Source organism: Chrysoperla carnea, chromosome 3, assembly GCF_905475395.1.
Source record: "Chrysoperla carnea chromosome 3, inChrCarn1.1, whole genome shotgun sequence".
Classification (NCBI taxonomy): Eukaryota; Metazoa; Arthropoda; class Insecta; order Neuroptera; family Chrysopidae; genus Chrysoperla; species Chrysoperla carnea.
The window spans coordinates 70,203,308-70,229,827 of record NC_058339.1 but is presented as its reverse complement, the minus strand read 5'-3'; the positions used below and the strand labels follow the sequence as shown (position 1 = coordinate 70,229,827).

General features: G+C 28.2%; 1 protein-coding gene across 1 annotated transcript in view; it reads right to left on the bottom strand.

Annotated features, from left to right (window-relative positions):
- LOC123296211 (serine/threonine-protein phosphatase 6 regulatory ankyrin repeat subunit B) overlaps positions 1 to 26,520 on the bottom strand; it is a 62,498-nt gene that overhangs the window by 9,632 nt on the left and 26,346 nt on the right. Inside the window, exons 3-8 of the mRNA XM_044877672.1 lie at positions 14,913 to 15,014; positions 12,040 to 12,156; positions 1,354 to 1,660; positions 471 to 766; positions 311 to 404; positions 44 to 252 (exon numbers count right to left, since the gene is read on the bottom strand). Of these exons, the coding sequence (XP_044733607.1) occupies positions 44 to 252; positions 311 to 404; positions 471 to 766; positions 1,354 to 1,660; positions 12,040 to 12,156; positions 14,913 to 15,014 (1,125 nt within the window). The remainder of the gene's footprint in view (positions 1 to 43; positions 253 to 310; positions 405 to 470; positions 767 to 1,353; positions 1,661 to 12,039; positions 12,157 to 14,912; positions 15,015 to 26,520) is intronic.

Here is a 26,520-nt window from a genome sequence, read left to right as displayed (position 1 = left end):
TAAGTTAAATCATTTACAAAAATATTTCATAGCGAATATTTACTTTGTTTTTGTATAACGGATCCCCTCCATCTTCTAGGAGAAGTAAAAGTGTTACTAAATTTCCATGTTTTGCGGCAAAATGAACTGGAGTTTCACCATCGTCATTAGCTAAATTGGGTCGAGCACCCGATTTAATTAACATCAGTGCACAGCGGTCCCCATCTGGAACTTTTGCTGCTAGATGTAATGGTGTCTCATGCAATCTGCCACCTAGTTAATTCAAATATCGTGAAAATTTATTCGAATTCATAGTCTGCATTATACTTACCTCGTACATGAACTTCAGCTCCATATCCTAATAGTGTTTCAACAACCGCAGGTTTTGCTGACTCAACAGAAATATGTAAAGCCGTATAATTATCCTAGAAATACAAATAATTATCCATTATTTAGCGCGGTTTTTTTAAAATTTAAACTGAGCAACTTACATTTGTGGTAACATCAACTTTTTCACCTTTTTGTAATAAAGTATTAATTATTCCTACATGACCGTATCTAGCAGCTGTATGGATACTTCGAGCACCACCCTTATTGGGCATATGTAAATATACACCTTTTTTAAATAACATCATTGCACAATCTGCGTGACCATTTAATGAGGCAATGTGCATTAATGTGCTACCATCTTTGGTACGTTCGAGAATACTTGCTTTAAACTTATCGGCTAATAGTTCTATAATATTTGCATGGCCATATTCAGCCGCTAAATGCATAGGAGTACGATCTGGAAAGAAAGTTAATCTGAAGTTAATAAATAATAAAAGTGAATGAGTTTATAGGTTCTCCGGTGGAATTTATCTTCTAGAGTATAGATCTGATCATGGACTCTATTAGAAGAAAATGTCTTTATCAAAGATACATGTCTACATCAAAGCTCTAATAATTGAAGAAGAATCATGTCAACTATAGTTAATGGTTTGGAATATTATCAGATAACTTGCTTTAAGAACCATAAATTCTGTCTACGAGAGTAGACTAATTAAACAAAGAGGAAGATATAGATTAGTGACGTCGTTGTCCGATATCACCATAGACATACATACAAATACATATAAATCTAGTTTTGCTAAAAAGAGATGGGCAATCAATCTTTGAATACTTTTTTTTCCCCTAAAAGGAGATGGGCAATCTTTGAATGCAACTTTGCTTATAACTTCTTCGTTTTTAAATCAATTTTAATTTCACTTTCAAATTTGGTCATTGCATAAAATCTAGTTTTACATTTTTATGCATAATAAGGCAAATTCAACATCAGGCAACTACCGTATTGTCAAAAGCTTAAAAAATTTATTTAAAGTAAGGATTTATTACCTTGATTATCAGTTATACTAGCGGATGCACGCACTCCATAAAAATATTTAACAAGAGTTTCATCGCCTTCAGCAGATGCAATATGTAAGGCGGTTTGTCCTTCACCGTTTTGTATATCAACATTAGTACCATAATCAACCAGAATGCGTACCATATCCACATCACGACGACGTGCTGCCAAATGTAATGCTGTATCTCCATTTGCTGTGGTCGCTTTTAATTGATCCGTGGTCTGTGCCCCAAGCAATTCACGACACATAGACTGATTACCAGCCTCAACGGCCAATAGCAGAGGAATTTTACCTCTCTGAAATAAATACAAAATAAATTAGAAAAATCCATGATTGTTGGGATGGATTTGTGTAATATTTCGCCCTAAACCCAGTCAAAGTGGACAAAAAGAATTATTCAAAATTTTTTTGTACGGTTTTCACAAAGGGGCTTTTCAGACACTATCTACTCTGTAAATCGAAATGAGGTCTAAATTTTTTTAAATAAAATACTAGAATATACGAATTATGAATATATGAGCCCGAATTTGTTTTTAGCACTTATGGTTTAATTTGATAAAAAACTTCCATCTCAATCTCACTCGTCACACGAGCTTGTCTATTTACTACATATTAAATATCCAAGTTTTATTCCAAAAACTACACGTCATATTAAAAATAAATAAATTTTTATTGATTAACTGTGTTCACTATTGATTAACAGCATATTGAAAATCCAGGTTTCGATATCGAAAAATCACCAATTTTTAAAATTAAAACTATATCTCTTAAGAAGTTTTATAATCGGAAACTATTTCTTTGAATTGCACTTACAGAAACATTTTTAATCTTTTTAATTCGTGGTATTATTTCTTTAAACTGCTATCCACTAAAACATGCCGCCTTATGCCCTTGCCCTAAACTCTCTACTGGTAAATCCGCCACTGTTAAAAATACTTTTTACAATTATTTTAATTTTGGAAGTATTTTTTCAAGTTTACAAACACAAACCCAACAATGATTTCATCACGATTACGAACCACCAAACAAAGTTTTTCTTTGGATGAAATTTAGTTTTATTTGCAAATGAAATATTTTTTCTTAATCCCCACCAATTTTGACCTTAAGTGCAACAATTTTCAATAATTTATTATTATAAACAATTTTCATACCTTATTTTATAAAATTGCTGTAATTTACAATGTAAGTACCTACTTATTTTTTAATGTCACGAATTTGTATATGAAAATTGAAAACATTAATATGTCAGCGCAAATCATTTCGTTTGAAATAAATTTTCTTTTTAGTGAAATAACACTTTAAATTTATTGTGGTAGGTAACTTATATTTAGAATTAATAGCCAAATATTGAATAAGGTGCCTTTTACTTCAGGCATCTTTCATTTCGATCATGAATACTGACGTTATTTGTTTAGCATTGTCTAAATTTCAAGGAATTCGATCAAATTTTATAAAAACATATAATTTGATTTTTTTTAAAATGATAATATAGTTTTATTTAAATCAATTTACTTTTTTATTCTTTGATGGTAATCATTAGTTAATAATTTTAGGTGCATGGTAGTGCACAAAGCGAATTATTTTTACGGTAGATCGAATTCAAAAGCTTTCGTTAATATTATTTGAGGCATGCAAATCTATTTTTTTTTTTTTTTTTTTTTGGGTAAGTTATTTAAACAAAGTGCCACAGTAAATTTTTCATTTTTTACTGCATTTTGTCCAGTTTGAGTTTTGAAAAACAATCTAGACTTTTGATAATTGGAGGTTTATATATTTTTTCGTTCTCTAGAATCTTATTAGAAGACATTTATTTAGAATATTTCTTCATAACATTATTTATAATTTATATTTTTCTCATGAATCTTCTCAGAATTTCTCATGTGTTAATGACAATGGGCTCGACTTAAATCTGCATGAATTAACCAATAATGAAATTAAAAATTTTGTTGATTCAATTTCTAGTTTTGCTAATTAATGGATTGAATATTTCGTCAAACTGTTATTTTGTTATAAACTTAAATACTTTATTTCAATATCTTCCCCTAATATAAGCTATCATAAAGGCCACCCTGTTAAGACTCAACCCATTTATTAATTGAACGAGGATGAATCGCCAGGTGAAATAATATTTACTGTTAAAAAATTTTGTACGGGTCTTTTTTCAAAGATAAGAATCAAAATTGAAAATATTTCAACAAAAAAGAAACTACTTCGTGTATTTTTATTTCAACACGTAATTTTTTGTTTTTTCTTTTATTTGGAAAATATTTGCGAAGTAGGAAACAAAATTTGGACTTATTTAAGACGATTATTATCTATTCATTACGCTTTATATAACTGTAAGTTTGAAACTTAACCACTTATTACCAAAAATATTACCTATAAATTTTTAAAATTGTGAAAATAGTCTGTTCTCAGTCAATTATTGAATAAATACACAGAAGAAATATACAGAAGAAATATACAGATATGGAAAATGTACACATATCATGAGAATCGAATCATGTACCTTTTGGGATCGTGATAAGCGTTTTTCCATTTGATCACAGATGAGGGTAAAAAATTCTATGCATAAATCATAAAATTTAAAATTTTACTTTTAAATCATTCGAATATTTGAACAATAAATTTCTTTTATAAATTAAAAAGGAAATTAATCGAACTATAAATTAAAAATGAATATTGCGAGTTCATCGAACAGTAATTGTAATATAATTTTATCAAAAATTCTGTATAAGTATAAAATTTATGAAAAAAATTTTCGTTATTTTAAAAATTCATAAAATCTCAACTACATATCAAAACTGAATAAAACCGTTTACGTTACGAAAAACAAATAAAATATTTTAAAACCATTATTTAACGCGCATGACAAGTGATACCAGTAAATTTTTTTTGAGAGTCATAAAACTTCGGACTATTTCGTTATATGAAAATAAGTATAAAATATTATCTCTCTGATCATTTTTGCATATTTTAACTAAATCATTTCGAGATACCTCATCTGGTGTTAATCTTGCATTCACTGTATGATGTAACTTAATTAATTTACGCCACGAAGACGACATTTTAAGACACTTTTTTCACACAAATTCCTCTATGTTACACAAAATAATTAGTAATTGCACAGCCTGTTGTTTTGGTTGTGATAAAGGACTCATTTTAATTTAATTTTTAAATTAAATTAAATAATATTTGATTTCAAGTGAACAGTTTAAAATACGAACTGTTTATGTCTAAAAATTTTTTTATAAATATTGGGGACCTTGTTTAAATATAATATAAATATTATAGGTACCATACAGGTATCGGGGAATCAGCAAATACTTTTATTTAATTTGACAGAGAAAAGACATAATATTTTTTTGGTATACCATCAAATATTGAATTGACGGAATAGAAACACGCGAATAAATAGCCAATGGAAAAATGATCGTTTTATAGATTTTTAAAGAGATAGTAGTAGATATTGTTGCACAGTAGATATTGATATATATGATTTTAAAATAAATTTTATGTTATCTATAGGTTGATCATTATATATTTTAGATGTATATTTAAATGTTTTTTTGGTACATTTTAAATTTTAATTTAACTATCACCTTTTGTAATTTAATGCGCACGATAAGTTTTAAAATTCGTAGCACAGGAGCTGCATTAGCTAAGCGAATTCCCACAGAAATTGAAAAAAAGAAAGTCTGAAGTACACTAACTAATTTTTCACTAAAAAAAGAATAATCGAAATCGGTTGGCGTGATATTGAGTTATTCATCCTCTTGTCGTACATGCAAATTAAGAATTTTTCAATAATGACTTTTATAGTTTTCTCATGGATGCCGTTCTCAGAACTGGAGTAAAATGAAACGGGACCACACGGGAAGCAACAACTTTCAAATAGATAAAGAATGATCTAAATCGTTTCACCCAGTCGAAAGTTCTAAGGTAACACACATAAAAAAATAATACAGTCGAATTAATAATCTCCTCCTTTTTGTTTGAAGTCGGTTAAAAAATAGAATTATACCCGTTAACCGATTTCGTTGTGATGAAGTTTTAGATAATCTAGCTTGATTTTTAAAAATGACCTTTTTACGGGCACACAATTTATTTTAGTTCACTTTTCCCACCGGATATTGATAAGTAATATACTTTTTAACAAACTCAACCTATACGACTAAAAGAATTATCGCAATATTTTATGATGTCTACATAATTTATGTTGCATTTTCTTTGCATTTATTGGTTGTTTTCTTTTTTGTTAATATTAAAAAGCATAACATACATAGATATTTCTACAACTTTCATTTATGTTTCTGTTATAGTAAAATTGTTTATTTTATGATAATGTGATTTTACCATGATAAACACACCACCACCCTCTGAAAACATCAAAAATATCAACTACGAGACAAGACAAGACAGCATGTTATAAAAATATGTCGTAGGTATTCAAAAGTTTTAAAATTGTTTTAACTAAATTATTTTTAACTATTATGGAACTTTGTAATGTTGAAACATTTTAAAATTCTTTGAGCTTTTAAAGTATTATCCTACTAACATAAATAAAATCATTATTTTCAAAATGTAAACAATAATATTAAATCCATAATTTAATCGATTCACCTCTGGCATCGTACCTCCTAAACGGATTAACTGATTTGATTTTTTTGAAGTGAAAATTTATAAAGGCACGTTAGACGATATATAATATATGTATAAGAAATAATCACTACATATTATAAAACAAAGTCGCTTTTTCTGTCCCTATGTCCCTATGTCCCTTTGTACGCTTAAATCTTTGAAACTACGCAACGGATTTTGATGCGGTTTTTTTTAATAGATAGAGTGATTCAAGAGGAAGGTTTTTATGTATAATACATCCATATTATAGTAGAGTAAGAGGTTGAAATAGGGGTTGAAAGGGATATGCTTCAAAAAATAAAAAAGTTGTGCATCGATTAAGCTCAAATATTGACACGATATACAACCAGCTTCAAAGATCTATTGTTTTTATCTACTTTTAACCTTCGGAGGGTAGAAAGGTGTAGCGAGAAAGTGTGAAGGGATTATCGAATATTTACAAATATACCTAAGTGGGGTATCAAATAAAAGAGCATGACGTGTACATTACAAAACTGTTATCCCACGCAAGGAAATGTGGAGGGAGGGGTGCATGTGGGGATGTTGCCCAGCAAAGCGGGTAGTTCACAGCTAGTATTTAATAAGGTAAACTCTTATGGTTTCGCGTCTTCAACATGCTATGAATAAAGCTACAGATATAACACCATAACCTAGGAAAAACGACACCTATGTAAATATAATTAAAGCTGTACAATTAACTATTAATAAAGTGATTATGATATTTAGTAACTTAAGATTACTGTTCATAAATAGCTGGTTTTTTTAATATTATTTCAATTTACACAAATTAGAAACTGTAAAATTTTAATTATTCATACTGTAATTAATTAAAAAAAAAAAAAAACGCAATTATTTAAAAGTTTTACGTTTTCACTTCTGTCGACAGTTCCCATGGCTGACTATCTTTTTTTTCTGTCTGAAAGGTAATTTGAGGTGAATATTTTGGGTATGTTTCAAGAAAATCTGCTCAGCCGTTTGAAAATCGTCTCATTTTTGTTTTGTTGTTTCGGGTACGGGAACCTTAACTCGCACTTCGAATCATAGCTAAGAACATTTCGATCAAATAATAGATACACAGTCTCGTTCAAATAACAAATTTTACTTGACGATATTCTGCACATTTTCAATTTTTATTACTAATTTACCAGCGAGGTGGTAAAATTTTTATACCATGTATATATGTAATATATATATTAAGGTATATTTAGTTAAGTTTAGTTCCGAGTTTGTAACGCTTAAAAATATTGGCGCTAGGAAAAAAAATTTGGTATAGGTGTTCATAAAATCACCTAATTAGTCCATTTTCGGTTGTCTGTCTATCTGTTTGATATAAAGCTGAAATTTTTATAACGTGCTCAAGACGTAAAAAGTGAGCAACATTGGTAAAGGTCTTTTGTCCGTAGGACCCATCTTGTAAATCGTTAGAGATAAAGCAAAAGTTTAAATATAAAAAATGTTCCTTATATAAAAATAAACAACTTTTGTTTGAAACATTTTTTCGTAAACATCGTAAACAAATGTACAAAAGGTGCAATACTTTTTTCTCTAAGATATATTTGGTGATATACATGTGATATATACATGTCATACCTATTTTTAACAAACCTTAGAAATTTTAAACCTTAGAAACCTTAGAGTTTTTACTTATTTAATAAATAAGGATAATCAACTAGTGCAAATTTTGTGACGATGAGATATGTGTGACATGTAGTATGTGTAATGTAACAGTGTAATCAACACTGTCTATACATGGTGTTTCAACAATTAACTCACTCAATTGTTTGTTTTCACTTGTTAAGTTTGAAATCTGTACGTCTGATGTTAAATTAACTTTTATACTAAACAATAGTGGATATAAATTATATAATGATCCTGTATCCAATATCAACAAATAAATAAACCTTGATTTATGAATATCATTTTAATTGGAAAATAATTTTAAAATTCCGTTTAAAATTATAAATGTATTTTTTGTTAAATTAAAAATGACAAAGTAAATATTTATATAATTTATATTTTATATAAACCAAATATAATATAATAGAAAACAATGAAAAATTACTTGTTTTCTTTACAAAACTAAGTATAAACAAAACGATTCATTAATTAAAAATATTTAGCTTCCGCTAAATAAATCATTTCATACCTAATTAAAGTAAACAATAATAATACAAGGGAATTATTTTATTTTTATTCTAAATTAAATTTTATGAATCAATAAAATTTTCATGTGCATTTTCATTTCATGAAAAAACAGGTCATTAATCTGATTTCATTTTTTAAGTAAAATGCAAAAATAATAATAAAAGTTTGATGGTATATAATGGAAGTATCAATCAGTGGCGTAGCTAGTATTCTCTTCTGGTGGAGGCAATCAAGATTATGTATAGGAAAAATTAAAGACTTTTTAGTAAAAAACTTTCCAATATGCTGATCATACGATTTGGAAAAGTTGTGAAACCTTTTCAAAAGTGGGTTTAAAATATAATTTCGATTTTTTGTCATCTTCAAGAAAGTTTTCATTCAACTGCATGATTGTTTTTTAGTGGTTTTTAGCCCCTTGCGGTGTTAACTTTATAGATTTGAGCTGTTAAAGTTTGTGTTTTTAACATATAAAACCAAATAGAAGGGTTTTTAAAGGTATGCTTGATTATGTTACAAGGCTAATTTTCTTAAAATTAATTTGTAAAACAAATATTCATTAGTTAAAAGCACGAAAAATATTTTTCTATACAGAAAATTATAACAAGCAGCACTTGTTTTTCCATAAAATACATATTTAAGTGATTTTCTGGCATGAATGGTATCAATATTTCGAAAACAATGGTATGTATCGAAAACTTTTACTCTTAATTTTCGTCTAATTTTCCCAAGTTTTAGCCGAATTCAAAAATTTGAAACGTAAGTCTCAAATGTTTTCATACACTTATTTTTTTTGGTAACGTTCAAACTTTTTTCTTAACATTATAAGTAATAGAAACCATCACACACTGATCAAACAAAACTTAACACACTGATAAGTTTTGCAAACAAAATATTTTCTACAAAATATTTTTTTAACGTCTTTTTGTTAGAAGACCTTAAAATCTTTTTTAAACAAAACAGTATGTTTAACAATGATTTTGTTTGATCAGTATCTGTTAAATGGTTTTCTGTGACAAAAAAACGTTTTATCTAACGACATTTCAGAGAGTTTTTTTTATAGAGAGAGATAAGCAGAATGTCGGGAAAATATAAGCCTTCACGTTTTCTCTCCAATTTTTACATGCTATTATCTCCTTTCATTCCTTTCTTTTATGTTTCAAAATTGGCTTATTTTAAGAGTAACGCTGTTCCTCTCAAAGATTAGTATATGTCAGCTTAGTATATGCTTACCAGGAAAAAGGAAATTTTAATATAACAAGTTTTACACTTTCATCTTTCATACGAAAAATTATTCGAATAGAGAATATTGCTTATTGGCTATATTTTAGTTCACTTTCTATGAGATAAAACTTTGATTGTCATTTCAGTATTTCTAAGTTCCAAAATTTACTCTCGAAGGCGAGACTAACTTTCCATCAAAATAATTGCGCCACTGAGACCCGGCTATACACGGTTAATTATATTTTTCTTATATGAACCTATGTAGATGATGTTTTTTTTTTAAGCTTTAAAAACAAAAAGTAAATAAAAATAAAAATTTATATGTATGTTATTGCTTGGGTTGGGAAAAGTCGAAAATATTGTTGGTACCATTCACCGCCTATCATCCAGTCAGTATATATGTATATAGGTATATTGTTGGGTAATTTTATACACGCGACAAAATGTCGATGAATCCAAAGTACAGAAACTATACCATATTCTGCTTTTATGCATACAGAAAAAAAAGTAGTATTGGAAGCTTTGTGTATAGTATTTTCACATATTTATATGAACCACGATGGAGAGGGGGAGATGATTCCACCTCCTCTTTTGGAGGTATGAGAAGAAACCGATATCTGTGTTATATTTTTGTTATTTTTAATTTTTTCACAGGATAAAGAGTACACTACCCTTTTGATGTCTGAATTGTATATGTTTGTTTTTGTTATGGTTTCGATTGAGACATTTTTTGTCTGTGGTTTACTAATATTTTTTTTTATTCTTGAAATTTATTCGATATAGGACCGTAGTCTTGAAATAATAATAAATTTATTCGTGTTTTTATCGTGCTTAAAGTTTTTGTTCTTTGAATTTGAACAGTGTTTACATCGAAAATAATAGATCGGGCTAGGAACTCGGCCCGTGAGGCTTGATTTTAGGGTGAACATTTGTAGGAGCAATAACTTACACGTTTTTAAACAATTAAAATGTCTTAAAATATTTAACATAAAAAAAATTTCCAAACACATTATAAGCCAGTCAAATTCTACATTAAAATCGCAAAACGCGATTGTCGATATATTTAATTGTTCAAATTGAATATAGTTTCAAAAAATAGTAGCAACTAAATTAATGTCAAAAGCTCATAGACTTTGAATTGAACTGCAAAATTTAAGGCAACTTTACTGCAGATAGCATAACTTTTCTTTTCTTTGGACGCCCCTAAGGGGTCCAAATAACATACTTAAAAAGCAGCTTTACACCGCTCTTCGCATGCGATTTTAATTGTTTTTTTCGTAAAAAATTTTAGTTAACTTTTATTGAAAAATTGAAATCGATTCAGTTGTACAACTAAGTTAAACTGGGTTATCTTAGCACGGACTAAGGTGTAGTTTTTGATTTTTTTGAGAGGAACATTACACTGTGTCTATGCTGGTTATAATTATTGTAAAATTACGATCTGAGTACGTCATATACATATATTATACAAAAAGCAATAAATGCTAATTTGTAATATATTAATATACAAGTATATAATAATTAGAAAATACTTAAAAGCAACCCCTGTTATCATAAATTTTGTTGAATGAATTCGTGATTAAAATATGAATTATTGCTTTTCTAATTATAAAATATTTTTGAATATATTGATCATTTTTTGAAATATTCATTTATTTTATTACATATTAACAAAGAGATTCAAGGTCCGTTGTCAATATTCGATGGTAAAAGGTCGTCGTAATCACCGCCATTTTTGAATTCAATTTTTTATAGCTTCTGTTTTTTGGTATTATTTCACAATTTTTAATGCATTAAGTTTAATTAATTAGTATTTTTCAATAATTTAAATTGGACATTTTCTATAACATTAACATGTAAAGAACTGCAAATTAATCATAACAGCGTCCTTTATCGCCAAAATTTTTCACTGAATGCGCTGGCATCAATTTTTTTGTTACTACCATGACTACGCACACATATCAAGTAATGCGATGAAAAGGTAAAAAATATGACTCAATATGAGTAAGTAATTGACCAGACTGTTGTATAGGTATAATATATTCCTTCGCCAAAAACAATGTGTATTGTTAATAATGGCGCAGGGAAGTTGAAAACCGGTTAAAAGTATTGCTTATTTTCTGTGAATGAATCTTTGTGTAGCTTTGGTTTTATTCTTATTGTTTTGAATTCCAAAAACATTTTTTTTTTAAATAATTAATGGTAAATAAATTAACAGCTATCCATTCTAATAAAATTTTATTTAGGGACGGAGAGAAGATATAACTTATAAAACGTGGACAGTGTATTCGTGACCAGAATTGGAAAATTTTGACAACAATCTTGTCGATTATTGTTAATTATAGTTATCGATTATAGCAACTCTAAATAACCAAGTTAAACATGTTCATACATGCGGTAGAAAATATTCATATTTGATTTTAGCAACAAGAAAATTTATTCGCTATTTCGACATTTCAAGCACTCTGATTAACCATTTTGCTCTAAAGAGATTGCAAAATCTTAAAAATACTGAATAATCCATTATGTGAATTATTAACTTGACATTAAGATATTTTGTTAATATTTCTGGCGATGGGCGGGTAACGTTAAATTATTTGAGGGTATATTCGGAAGATTATCGAAATCAACCGATGTGAATTTATTAAAAAAAGAAATTTCTACTTACCCCGTCAACTTTGAGCCGAATATCTTTCCCAGCTGCAGCTAACAATGCTCGTAATATTGAAGTAGCCGTACCAGTTTGTCGGGATGCCACCAAATGTACAGCCGTTTGTTGTCGCGACTAAAATAATAAAAATACACTAATTAAAATAAAATTATAAATAAATATAACTATTTATGTAAAAACTATGCGAACTATTTTCAATAATAATTAAAAAATATCAAACACTATAAATTAAATGAAACTTCTTCAACATTTAGAGTCAAATATATCCTCCTGTAAGTGAAAGCAAGAAATTATATGGACAATTTTGGGACAAGATTTTTGTTTCCTAGAAAGGTAATAAATAAAGTTTCTCGTTTTTAAAATTGCCATTCCAGGTCTGGATCACGTGTCAATATCTAGATGATGAAAGTTATAAAAGAGGGAATTATGTACTTATATTTAGGTACTCATTTATTATTTCACAGGAATATATATTTAAAACACGCTGGATTATTTAGAACGTTGTTCTACTTTTAAATTGCGTAGACTTTTAAATCATCAAAAAAATTTAAAATTTGAGTTTGAAAATTTCTATTCATTTTAAGTACCTATTGAACAGATTTCTTCCTTGAAAATTCCGTAAGATAGTAAATGATTGTACTTCTCTCTTGGATAATTTTCGTTATATATATATTACCACGTGTATTCGAGCTAGGATTGATATTCTAAAAACGAAGGTCTCTATTTTCTTACCTCTTCTAAGTTTTTTCTACTCTATTAGAGAATAACCCACTTTAATTATAAATAAACAAAACTATTTATTATTAAACTATGTAAAAACTATTTTCAATAATAATAATTAAAAAATTTCAACCACTATAAATTAAATTAAACTTTTCCACATTTCTAGAGAAAAATTCACTTTTTTTCATTTAAAAAATCAACACAATGTTAAAACTTTTCGATTCGAACTAAAAAACTTTACAATGTTTTTGCAACAACAATTCTGTTTACAGATAAAGTATGGATGGTTTTTATCTATGTTTTTTAGTTTTTTATTTATTGTATGTAATTTAAATTTGCAAAATTATTATCGACACGAACTTTCATTTATTTCTATTTAAATTGTGTTAAATTTGTTATTAAAATTGCAATAACTATTTATTTTACTTACTATTAGGTACCTGTAGTTTTATTTAGTTTTCGTGAGTGTAGTAGTAAAACTATTTGTAAAATTGTGTATATGTGTGTATGTTTGTAAAATGTTTAGTGAGCTTTCAATATTGTAGTTCTGAGATAGAAGCTCACATTCGTACTTAGTTTGTTTTCTATATAGATATTTGTCACGTATAATGTGCTTCAGGGTTAATGTGCTTTTATTTCAAATTTTGAAATTCCAGAACTGCGTAAGTCATAATAGTAAATTTTTGTGTTAAGAATACAAGACAAAAGTGTCTATCGGCTTTATAGCTTCAAGATTATAAGATGAGTGGAATCATTTATTAATTTAAATTTTTAAATCCCTATCTTACCTAAAATTCTTCCTTGATCTGCCTTATCCTAGATCACATAAGCAATTTATAACAAATTTAACACAATTGGCTTTAAAGGTGAAAATCTGACAGCGACCTCAAGTTTGACCCTCAGGGTTGCTTAAAAATCAAATCAAGTTCGAAGTTAACAAGAGAAACAGTCTTTTAATTAGAAAGCTATATTTCTTCGGTAAAAACTAAATATTCTTGTTGAAAATCGACCGAATAGATTCTGCAGTAGTCCAGTGCACTTACGGACTGACCCAAAATTTTTGATACTAGATTTTTTTTCATTCTTTCAATAGGGAGTAGTTTGAAAACCTTAAATCTGATTTTTCGTATTCGGAAAATTAACGCTTTCGCCGCCATCTTGGAATATATTTTTCGTTTTGGCCCATATCTTGTGTTCTATTTGCGTTTATCTAGCGCAATATTCTTGCACCCATAAACGGCAAGTCGTTGGACTTGCCTGCGTTTTATCTTCGAACCCATTTATGTCAAAGTAAACGATACGATAGATAGAAAAAAAGTTATTTGTGTTCAAGTCAAAAAAATTTTTTTTTATAACAGGTTTTTGTAAAAAGTTTTTTAGTAGTGTATCTTCTTCTTCAAGAGATATCAGGCTGAAATCTTTTACAGTGTGCTTAGGACGTAAAAATTGAGATCGAGATCGTAAATGAGCAATATAGGTCAATTGGGTGTTGGGTCAGTGGAACCTTTTTTTTAAACCGTTACCGGTTGAACGAAAGTTTTAACGTAAAAAATGTTTCTTATAACAAAATAAACAACTTTTTTTTTCTCGTAAACATAACTGTTGCAAAAAGAAACTCACGAAAAAATTCATGAATACCTTTTTTTCTAGTATACTGTGAAATAAATGGGTTTGAAGATAAAACGCAGGCAAGTCCATCGACATCAAAATCATCAAATTTGAATGAATAGAACGCAAGATATGCGCCAAAACGTAAAAAAAGTCTTTTTCCAAGATAGCGGCGTCTTTTTCCAAAATCATGTTTAAGGTCTTCAAACAAGCCTCTATTGAATGAAAGAATAAAAAATCTAGTGTCAACACTTTTGGGCCACCCCTCTACGATTTACGTAAGTGAATTGGACCAATTATAAAATTTATTTTTACAAAATTATAAAGCTTTTTTATTCGATTTCTACCCAGTTCTAAGAAAATAGTTTACAATATATATTTTACTTCTCTTGGGAGTCTGACCGTTTATCAAAACTTATTTTTATTTTTATTATTAATTTATTTTTACATGCAGTATATTTATCAAAAAAGAAAGACTAAGAAATTTTTTTAGGAGAGCAATTAGGCAAACAAAGTTCAAAATATTAATAATTACATACCCCACCAGTTGAATATGGATCCACTCCACGTTTTGACAACAGAAGTTTAACGACATCTTCACGGGAGTACATTGATGCAATATGAAGAACATTGTAGTTATCCTGTAAAAATTATACGATTCAAATACTAGAAATAAAAAATATTGAAATTGTGTAATTTATAAAATTGGCAATAGTTCAAATATTTATGAACTAAATTATATTAAACATTGATAATATCGAACAGAAATTCATTTTTCATATAAATATAATACATACGTGAAAAAAAAACTGAACTTTCAGCATTGTATAACACATTATTCACATACATTTGTCTCTTTACAATAAATATGGTGGGAGCGCAAATAAATATGTTATACATAGTAAAGAGGGATATACTATATAACTTAATTGCGTTTCCACCTTTTATTATTTCAGTCTATTACACTCAACAAAATTTGTTTTTTTTTTTTTGCCACATTGATGCGAGAGACATTTCTTATAGTTTTTGAGGATGCTGAATTCGAATTCGGATTGAGAATTTCTCTAATACGTAAAGTTTTCAAAATATTTTAAGCTAAAAGAGGAAAATGGTTTTTTTGTTATATTCGAAATTCCGTAACACCACTATATATTTCTTTTTTCATATGAAAATTTGAAAGACTTCCTTTTCTTTCCCTCTTCCTTTAAAATACTTTTCGAATTATTCCGATATCCTTTTTGCTCTTCCAGAAATCATATCACATTTATTATAGTTAAAATACCTATACATTGTATTACTACTAATATAAATATTTATGTATAATTAATTAATTGTATACTTATATATTTATATATTACCTATTCCTTTTCTTGGAAGAAGATTTTGGAAAAATTCAAAAAGGCTTTTGAGGGGAATTAATGGTATTTTCTAATGGTGTAAATTTTTTCGTGAGAAAAAACTATTAACGGGTGAAATATGACCTCAAATTAAGAAGAAGAACAAGTTTTTTCCATGTTAAGGGACGAATTTCTCGATAACGTAACGTGATGAAGCAATTTTGCGCTCAGATTCATAGTCAGCAAGTCAAGTACTTTTCAAAAAGTAAAGTCATGCTTCTGTGCCAAAATTGTGTTGACCAGTGTTATTATATTGCAAAAGATGAATAAGGAATATTGATGATTTTTTTAATAAAAGCTCATTCATATAGCAAACAGATTATTTTTCAAATAACTATAAAAATAACCAAGATAAAATCCATCAAAGATTTGCTTGTGTCTCTTTCTAACAAAACAGAATGTATGGCAAACATGGTCTATAACGTTAAATACTATGTCCGATCTCTCTGTCTAATTAGTAGTTTAAAATGCTTATTTCATTCGTATTTCTTGACCGATTTTAATTTTGATTTTACTTTTGTCATCTTTTTTACGGTATTTTCATATTTTGTTAAGAAATGCGAAAAATTCATAGATATTCCCTATTGAGATGAAAAGTAGTTTTTTTTTTTGTACAACATTAAGCAACGTTAATAATGTTGTTGGAACAAGTGAGTCAATTCATATATCTTGGCGCGACCATTACATCAGACGGTAAATGTATCAGTAAAATAAAACGACGTATAGCTCTGTCGAAAGTAATATTTAATAAATATAAACAAATATTAACGAACGAAAACATAAGTAATAAAACCAAATTTCGTATTTTAAAAGTTTGACTGGTTTTATTATATGCATGTGAAACATGGACAGTGTCCATTGCTGCTGAAAAACTATTAGCTGCGACATAAATGTGGTTCCTGGTTCATGGACCCAACGAACAACAAATGAAGTTGTTCTACAAAAAGCGGGTGTAGTCCGTGAACTAATAAAGACTTTATGGTTTCGTGAGGTCAATTTCTTGGCTCATATAATTAGAAAAAAGTGCCAAGAATATGATATCCAAACAGGAAAAATTTTTGGATCTTTGGCGAGAGGAAGAAAACGTCATAGTTATCTTAAAAGATTAAAATTAAATATGTCAATTATTGACATTCTTCATCTCGCCAACGACAGGGACGGGTGGGATCACCAACGTTTGTTAATAAAACATGGTACTTCATTGATTGAATAACGTATAGTTTTCTTTTTACTCTTCGAAATGATACAATTCGTTTTAAGACTGCGGAATATTGGATATTTCTTATTGTACACATTCTAACATATTTATCATTTCTTTTGTGTTTATTTAAAAAAAATAATGATCTAGTTGCTTTAGTTTACAAGTAGTTTATGATTGTTTGAATAATCTTTTATATAAAGTACATAAAAACATTGAATAATGAATAATATTATAGATTTTATAATACTTAATTATACAAAACGATTTTGTATAAACTTATAGTACATCTATTCATCTGATAATATAAATATTATTTGTAAAAGTAAAAAAAACATAATATACTATATGGTATAGTAACAGTTTTAGAAATTGGGATAAAAATAAAAGTAAATAGAAACATTTCGACACTTCCGTTACAACTATTTGATTAAAATTTATGTTATCTAAATGATTTAGCATAATAATAGATATACAAAAATAGACAGGTGAGAAAATAATTTATTAAACCATATAATTTATAAAAGGTCATTAGCCTAGAAAATTTTTACGTATATTTACCAATTACAGTGAACCTCCGGTAATCCGCCAAACGTTTTGCAAGGCAGTGCGAAATTTTCGAATTTGTCGGGCTATATAATACTGTCACATTTCAAATACAGTTTCTGTCGAGAAGGTTTTTAGTTTTCGTACGTTAAACGTATCTACACATTCTAGTTTTCCTTGTCCTTCAGAACATTGTGATTTAAGGAGAGAATTTTATCTTTATTCTGAATTATTCAGAAGAGTAGATTTTGGTACATTAAATTTGACACAGACAATTAGTGTCTTTCCACTTTCGTAAACGGATACTAACCTCAGTTTTTCACGTAGTGATAGCGTTTTGAGCCTTCGTTTCGGCATTTTTCAAATTAACATCCGTATGACAGTAAAGAAAAACTCAAACTGAAGGACATTGAGTGTCAAAATTAGTTAAATGCGAAGTTTGCTGGTAGAATAAGAATAAGTTATAATAAACAAACAAAATGATGTTATCTCAGTTCTCAGTTACAGAGGTCAATAAAATATAAAATTGTCTCATTGTCTCATTGAAAGAGGTAAATATGACGATAAAATTAAAAGAATGAATCCCAAATCTAGAGCTCGAATGGCTCAATTGGTAAGACGCTTGGCATGAATCCAAGAAGTCCGGGTTCGAGTGTATTTTTTTTTAAATTCTCTTTAATTAAAATTTCTAGACAAGATATTTGTCAATATTTAGTTTACGCTGTATGTATCATATTAAAATCGTCAACTATAATCGAGAGTCTTTGATGTAAATAAATATCGTATACATGATTAAAAGTAAACAATACAAAAAATAATAAAGGTTTGCTTCGTCCCACTAACAGACGAAATTCAGTGGCAAAGTGTTCAGTGCCAAAGTGGACGTCAGCATGAGTTCTAGTTATGAAGGTTATCCTTTATCCAAGTCCCACTTAACTAAGTTCCACTATATAATACAAATGAGTTAAAGAAGCACTTGCATAAATATACTTGTTAAAACATGGTTTTTTGATAGAAGTAACAACTGTTTAATAATACTATTACCTAAATAAATGCTTTTTAAATTGGTTTTATTTTATATGTATAGTATTTTACATTAAATTTCTTATGCAGTAGTCATGTATCAATTACATTGTATTATAGTATATTATGTCTGTATTGCAGATAAATATTATAAATTGTTTAAAAATGTAAAAATATTATTATTATATTTAAATATTGTTAAATGTTAAATAAAAATTTTGCATATTGTTGTTATGATTGTTGTATATTTTTTATAACAAAAATAAAAATATCAGCAATATTTATTTATATGGTGTCAAATCTTCACACCACATCTATGTATGTAATCTTTTCCAAAGTAGTTCCCTGTTCTTTCGATTATAAAATCAAAAATAAACTGAGTCTGGCGCGACCTCAAAGTCTACACGAAAAACTTTCCAGTATAAAAAAAATTATAAAAAGGTCTTGTTAACATTTATAGATCATGTTTCGAACATGTTTTGCAGCTTATGCTGGAACGATCATTATCTCCATAAATAAATTTAGAGTTTAATTCACTTTTCAGATTCTGTTTATCGAGTTTTTTCGATTTTTATACCATGTATATATGAAATATACATAGTATATTAAGTTTAGTCCCAAGTTTGTAACGCTTAAAAATAATGATGCTAGGAAAAAAATTTTGTCATAGGTGTTCATAAAATCACCTAATTAGTCCATTTCCGGTTGTCCGTCCGTCCGTCCGTCCGTCTGTGGACACGATAACTCAAGAACGAAAAAAGATATCGAGCTGAAATTTTTACAGCGTACTCAGGACGTAAAAAGTGAGGTCAAGTTCGTAAATGAGCATCATAGGTCAATTGGGTCTTGGGTCCGTAGGACCCATCTTGTAAACCGTTAGAGATAGAAGAAAAGTTTAAATGTAAAAAATGTTCCTTATCAAAAATTAAACAACTTTTGTTTGAAACATTTTTTCGTAAACATCACTGTTTACCCGTGAGGGCGACAATTAGGCGGAAATTTTATAATATGCACTATACTTGATTATCAGTTATGTATGTGTCACGTGTTTGTATGTGTAATGTGATAAAGAAATCAATACTGACTACGCATGATATTTCAACAATTAACTCAGTCAATTGTTTGTTTTCACTTGTTTATATTACCATTAAAAAACGGCTCAACCAATTCTGCTGAAAACAATTCTTAAAGTTTCTGTTCTTAAATCCGCGATTACGCGTCGAATAAGCAAAGTCACGTGTTCATGTCATGATTGGCTCGCGAGATAATCGAGGCAAAAGAATCCGAACGAACATTCGCAGTGTAGAAGTGATATCTAAGCACCAAGAGACTTATACCCTGCTTTCAAAGCTAAAAAAGCTACTTACGATTGAATATGCGCCTCTTCCTGGCATCTATTGGAGTTTATGGTAGTACGAAATAAAATACATTAGCAAAACATCATTTTAACTCAAAAAATACTGAACAAAGCTCGGTCATCCAGGTACTCTACCTTAAAGAGTAATAACTAATAAAGCAATATTTACTTTGTTAGTTTTGACCTCTTTAGAAAATAAGCATTGTTAACCTTTACGCCCATTTAACATAATTATATTAAATTATAACCACTAAGCTTTTCGTTTACATACCTAATATATCTACTATAAAATATAAACTTACATTTCTAAGTGGGCGCAGATAATGTCTAGATAAATAAATACAAATTCAAGATACTTTCTATTAAAAAAAAACATCTGATATTTATTAGCCATAATTAAATTTCCATAATTTACTGTTTTTTCTCTTTTATATTATTTAATGATATTATAATAATATCAAGAATTACTAAGAATATATGTGAATAAATTTCACGTGAAAAACGTCCGAATAAATATACTGAGACGGTTCACAGAGTATCGTTGTAATAAATTAATATGGTCCTAGTTTTTCGCACGTGAAATAGGAATTTAGATCTGTAAATCAATTTTGATCGTAGTCTATTCAGAATTTTTTTACCAGTCTTTGTAATTTTGACCTATAAAAATATATCTTTTTTGACGTTCAAGCCAATAAAGCATCTTAGATCTCAAGAGAGTGAATCTCTTGAGAATGAACGCAAGTTCGAAAAATTTTGAGATCAAATAAAAAAACTTGTAGTCATACACTTAGAATAAAATTATTTTTTAGTATTTTATTTATTTATTATAATTTAGTATGTACTACCAAAAGCCTATAAATATAAATTCAATTAAATTCAATTAAACTAGTTTATATTTTATGTATACGTTTGTTAATCATTTCCAACTTTCGATCAGCAAAAACTACCTAGAATTTCGTATTGTGTTTAATAAAATAGGCAAATTTCAACGGAAATATCTACCTGTCTCGTGCCATTAAATTATCTCTATGTTTCAGTTTATTCCCAATAGCTCAATTAAAAGTACCTAAATATCTGTGAAATTTCGAACTATTAGCTTAATCGCGGAAAATTATAATTGATCAATAATGGTGTCTGGATATTATTGCGTTGAATGCTTAAAATTTTTAAAAGTGTACATTTCTTCTTCAACGTCCCCTCAAAATACTTAAATTATTAAATGATATTAAACAATAAAAAACTTCCTTTTCTCCTCAAAACCCTTGTATAGTCTATATATGTGTAATCAGTAAAACAGACCCGAAATAAATATATACGGAAAAAATAGACCGAAAAAGAAATCCAAAGGTTGTAATTACGAGTTGGTTGGGTTGAGTTTGCCGACCATAGAGGAGATTGTAGGGTTCTGAAGTTTTTAGTCCTTGCGTTCAAAAATGGGACAGAATTTTTTTTCGGTCTATTTTTTCATAAATCGAATTTATACTCTACATACAGTTATAATATATACCAGCGATTTTCTATATAACTTTCATTCCCGTGTAACAAACTTAACTCATGGCTACCAACTCGTGTAAGTAGCCACAATATTAAAGAAAATCATTAAAATGCGTAGGAGTCGAAAAGAGACTAACTGAAGAATGATATATAAAAATATTATGTATAAAAAATCATATAGAAAAGAATCATATAAAAATTGTGAATGAATCATTATAAAACACGCAAATATTCCATTTAGATATTTTTATGGTATTCATTTTTAAATTTATTCTTAATTTTTCTTTATTATTTTTGGTATTTCTTTTAGTTTTGTTTTATTTTGGAAAAAACACATATTTCAAATAGTTTTTATAGGTAACCAATTAAAATGGTGAAGAAATCTATGCAAATATTAAACAAGTAAAGAAGATTGTAAGTAAATTAAAAATTATCTATTTTTTGAACATAATTTATTTACGATGTCTATTATTAACTTTTTTTATGGTCCTTCGTGTAAAAAAGATATATGAAATATCTATAAAAAACATGAATTAAAAAATCTGCTATAAAAAATTATCCTTGATGAATTATAAATAGAACAATTTCCAATTCCACGACGTATCAAAATCATAGTCAGAAAAGCAGACTACGAACGGTCATTTAAAATTTTCAAAAACAAATAGCAGTGAGGTTTTCAACACAGCGAAAGCTGCCAGGAACTGGTGATTCTTGAACTGAAACTCTGTTAAGGGATATTGCATGCTATTAAGTCGAGAATCATTTTCTATAATAAAATCGAGATTGTGAGATATTACCAACCGCAATTCTCTGCAATTCAATACCCTAAATCACAATCATTAATAACATTTTCTTTGTCAATGAAATTACAATTTTATGATTTTTCTCTATTGTCATTAATACATCAGATTTTTCCCGTTGTTAGTGTGATTGTGAACTAAGACCTAGATTATTCTTACAACTCACGATTTAGTGAAATTTACACAAGAAAAAGTCTTTGCACTTACAGTTTAAAAACAATACGAACAATGACCCTGTTAAATTATATCTATCTTTTATCAATTATATCTTCGTATGGAGTCTTGTTAATAAGTTCTGACTGTATGATTAAAAGAGCTAACCCGTTTAGATCATTTTCTTGTACTTAAAGATAGTTTTCCACCTGCTAAAAGAAAAAAAAGCTTCTCTAACCTGAACATTTTGTTGCTGGTGTTCATAGTGCAATGTGCTATTCCCACGTTTGTATAAATGTGTGTTCTCTAAATTCTGTTTTCTGTTTCCTTGTTTAAATGATTCAGAATGTGGTTTTATTAAAATTCTTTCAGATTAAAGGTCGTATTAAAAAGATACGCAGTCCAGAACGAAATCACTTTCTAAAGAAAATGGCTATTTCCGTCAGGGTCAATGGTAATAGCTCGCACATTTTGCTAGAAAGAAATACTTATCGTTATTTCCATTGTTAAATGTAACGAAGAACTGAAACTTTGCTACCCTGTTGCGAACATATTTTATTGAATAAAGAACAACATATTCCTTGCAACTAACAATTTTTTTTATTTAGTATAGTACGGAACCCTGAATGGCTCACTGTCAATTTATGAGAACAATTTTTAAATGTGTACTACCCACAAGTATAAAACCAACTTTAAAAAAAAGTTAAAAGTTCACTTTCAACAAGTGCACTTGTGTCTTGTGGCATTATGGAAACGAACCTTTTGAAGATGTCAATCGGTGATGACTATCCTTTAACTAGACACTACAGAAACTGTCTGGAATTATTAATAATTATTTAATAATATGTCCGGATTTATTAATAATATGATAATGTTTATAGTTTGTCTTATGTAGTTAGTTAAAAATTTTCTTTAGTAGTATTTAAAAAATATAATGCTTTATTTGTTGATGTTTATCTTTTGCATCTGCACATTTCTAATTTCTAACCTTTAAAAGTATTATTAAGTGTTTATTATTACGTTTAATTAGAAATTTGCACATGACAAAATACCGACATCTTCAAAAAGGTTCGATTCCATAATGCCACGAGTCACAAGTGCACTTGTTGAAAGTGAACTAGTGACTTTTTTTAAAAGTTGGTTTTATGCTTGTGGGTAGTGCACATTTAAAAAATAGGCTAGTGTAGCGTCAGTTTCTCATAAATTGACAGTGAGCCATTCAGGCTTCCGTAGTATAGTACGTAAAGCAGGAGTATTATTGCAAATTATGACTTCTAAATATGTGAATATTAGATTATATTAATAAGCTCCAATGTATATTTTGAAAATTAAAAGTAATTTTTCTGCACAGTTCTTGTAGACTTCTACAAGGTCGTTCAAACGTTTTACATATGTTTTTGAAGATTAATTAAAATTGATAACAAAACTTAAAGGGTTAAAACTGAGTAAGCAACTCATAAATCATGACATTGAACTATGTATGGTATATGTAATCCAAGTGTTCGAAACTGAATGCCTTGTCGTAATTTTCTTAATGTTTTAATAATTATTTTATTGATTAATATAAACAACAGTTTGTATAGGATTAAAAAAAGTTTTTTTTTTATTACAAAGGTACACTAATTTTGTCACTGATTTCATATTAGATTATTAGCATTTTTATTAGTCAAGGTCAATGTGAATTATTAGTTTATGTTTTTTTTGTAGATTAGTATCGAAATAAAATAAAATTGAAAGTATAATAATTATAACAAGATAAAAAAAAGTGAAGTATTTTTCTTAAACTTAATTATGAATACTCAGTAATCAGTGTGCATTTTAAGTTTTGATCAGATTTGTTCCTTACAAATTTTTGGTAAAATAATAATTGATGGTTCTTCTCTCTTCGAAAATTTTCGTTATATAAATATTTTCATGTGATCTCGGTGTGGGATCGCAATTTTAGAAAAGGGGAAGCTTAATTTGATATCTTTTTCTATCTTTCTAAAAAAGAAAAGAAAAGACTTATCTAGATAATTTTTTGTTTTAACGAGTATTTACTGATCTATATTATATATTTTATCGTTTTTATTGATACAAAGGACTCACCTACATCTAAAATGCAGAAAATTTATCATTTTTTGGATTTTCTTATGCAAAGTAAGAAAATCTTGAATAGTAAAATAAGTAAAGGGTTAACACTATGATATTATTTTAATAGAATGCGCTTTATATTACTCGATAATAATCGTAATAATGGGTGCGTTTAGCAGAAAAAAGCGCTAGGAAGCGCTTGTAAGCAAAATGGCAATTGTTAAGCGGTAAGCGCTGTCAAATAGTAAATAGCTATATTCCTCTAGGACGCTAAGTTAGCTTTAACCGGGGAACCTAACCTAATTTAAATATATGTTTGTAAATTATTCATATTAAAAAATTACCATTAATGAATAATATATTAAATAATGTTGAAATATTGAATTATTGAAGTTAGCAAACATGTCCTGGCCGAAAACTGTACAGTTTATTTTTCAGCGCTAGTAAGCGCTCTCAAGCGCTTTTTTCTGCCAAACGCACCCAATCTTTGCCATGAGGTAAAAAAAGGGGAAACTTTTAATTTAAAACTTATTTATAGAATATTCTTCTTTGAAGATATTAACTTTTTAGCAAAACTTGAATTAAAAAATGGTGTTATTTTTGTGTTCTTTATAGGAAGGAGTAAAATAGAAGTAAAAAATTTGTAGACTAATTTTTTCTTATTTTAAAATAACACTATTTTTCTCTATCCATCTATAATTATTATACAAATATATATTTTTTATTGGTCCGGTTTCTGAGAGGTCAAAGCCTACTGCGTATTCACACATTTTTTTCTCCTATTAAAATACTCAAATATCAGTTTTGTATTTTCATATAATACTTACTTATATGTACAGTGGGACCTCAATAACTTTTTACGAGTTTTCGACTTAACAAGTAGTTTGTGTACAGAGGATTTAATTGCTAAAATTTCGACTAAGAAAGGCGCTATTTTCACGTCATTATATTTTACTATGACTTAAGTTACAAAGTAATAATATATTATATAATTATACGAGTAATTCTTGTATATAAATTTGTAAGTCGTTTTTGGATCGAAAAATCAATCTAGCTAGGTTTTATTTTTAGAAAACGCCGTTTTATGCATGTTTTTAGAAAAACTGAAACATAAAATCTTCAAAATATAACTCTTCCTGACATCTTTTATCGAGTATATATACGTGGTTCGTTTCGTATGCATTATATAATGTGTGGTCCGTGCGGCTATGTTAGTTTTAGTTGATTTGTAGCTGGTGCGAAGAAATAAAGTACATTACTGGGACATTCAAATTGGTATTTTTTAAGAAACATTTTAAACAGTTTTTATATAAGTGATAAAATTTGTGTCTTTTTAACTCAAAAAATACCAATGGGTTATTCAGGTATTGTACTCTCAATATCTCGAAGGGAAATAATATTTTGTTCGAGTTATAAAGTCTAAATAATTCGAGATACCGCATATCTAAGGGTTCTGTGTTTTTTTCGACTTAGTGAGAATTATGATTTAACGAGGTTCGAGTTCGAGGTTCCACTGTATTTTATTGGTGTGAAATTGATATAAATCAACTATAATTTATTATTGTTTTACAAGCTACTCAGAAAAAAAATAACGCATTATCGCCGCTTATCTAGAAGACATTTTTATCATACCATCGCAAGCATTATTTATGATATCAATGCAGTATAGTTCAATATCATTAACAACCGTTCGTTTACGAAGACATTTTCAAGGATTGGTTGTTGAGAGCTTCAATTTGTGGAAGTCCATGATAATCGTTATTTTGTTTAAAGGTAAAATAAATTAATTTTACAACTTTTTGTTTTAAGTTTGCAATTCCACTTTTTATTTAAAATTATTTAAATTTAGTTGACATGTTTCGGGTTTTATCCCATTGTCGAAACTGTGAAGACATCGTTACAGGTGGCTCTTATTTATACAAAAATTTTTTAAACAATTTTTTGAAAAACAAAAAACATAATATTTTCAAGGATGTTTTGCTTTCTTTTTGCTTTAAAATGGATTTTAAAATGAAATTGCATGTGTTTATAATAAATAAGTTGTATTGTTTTTATGATTGAATAATCATTTATGAGAGAAAAATACGCGTCGAGTAATAACTCATG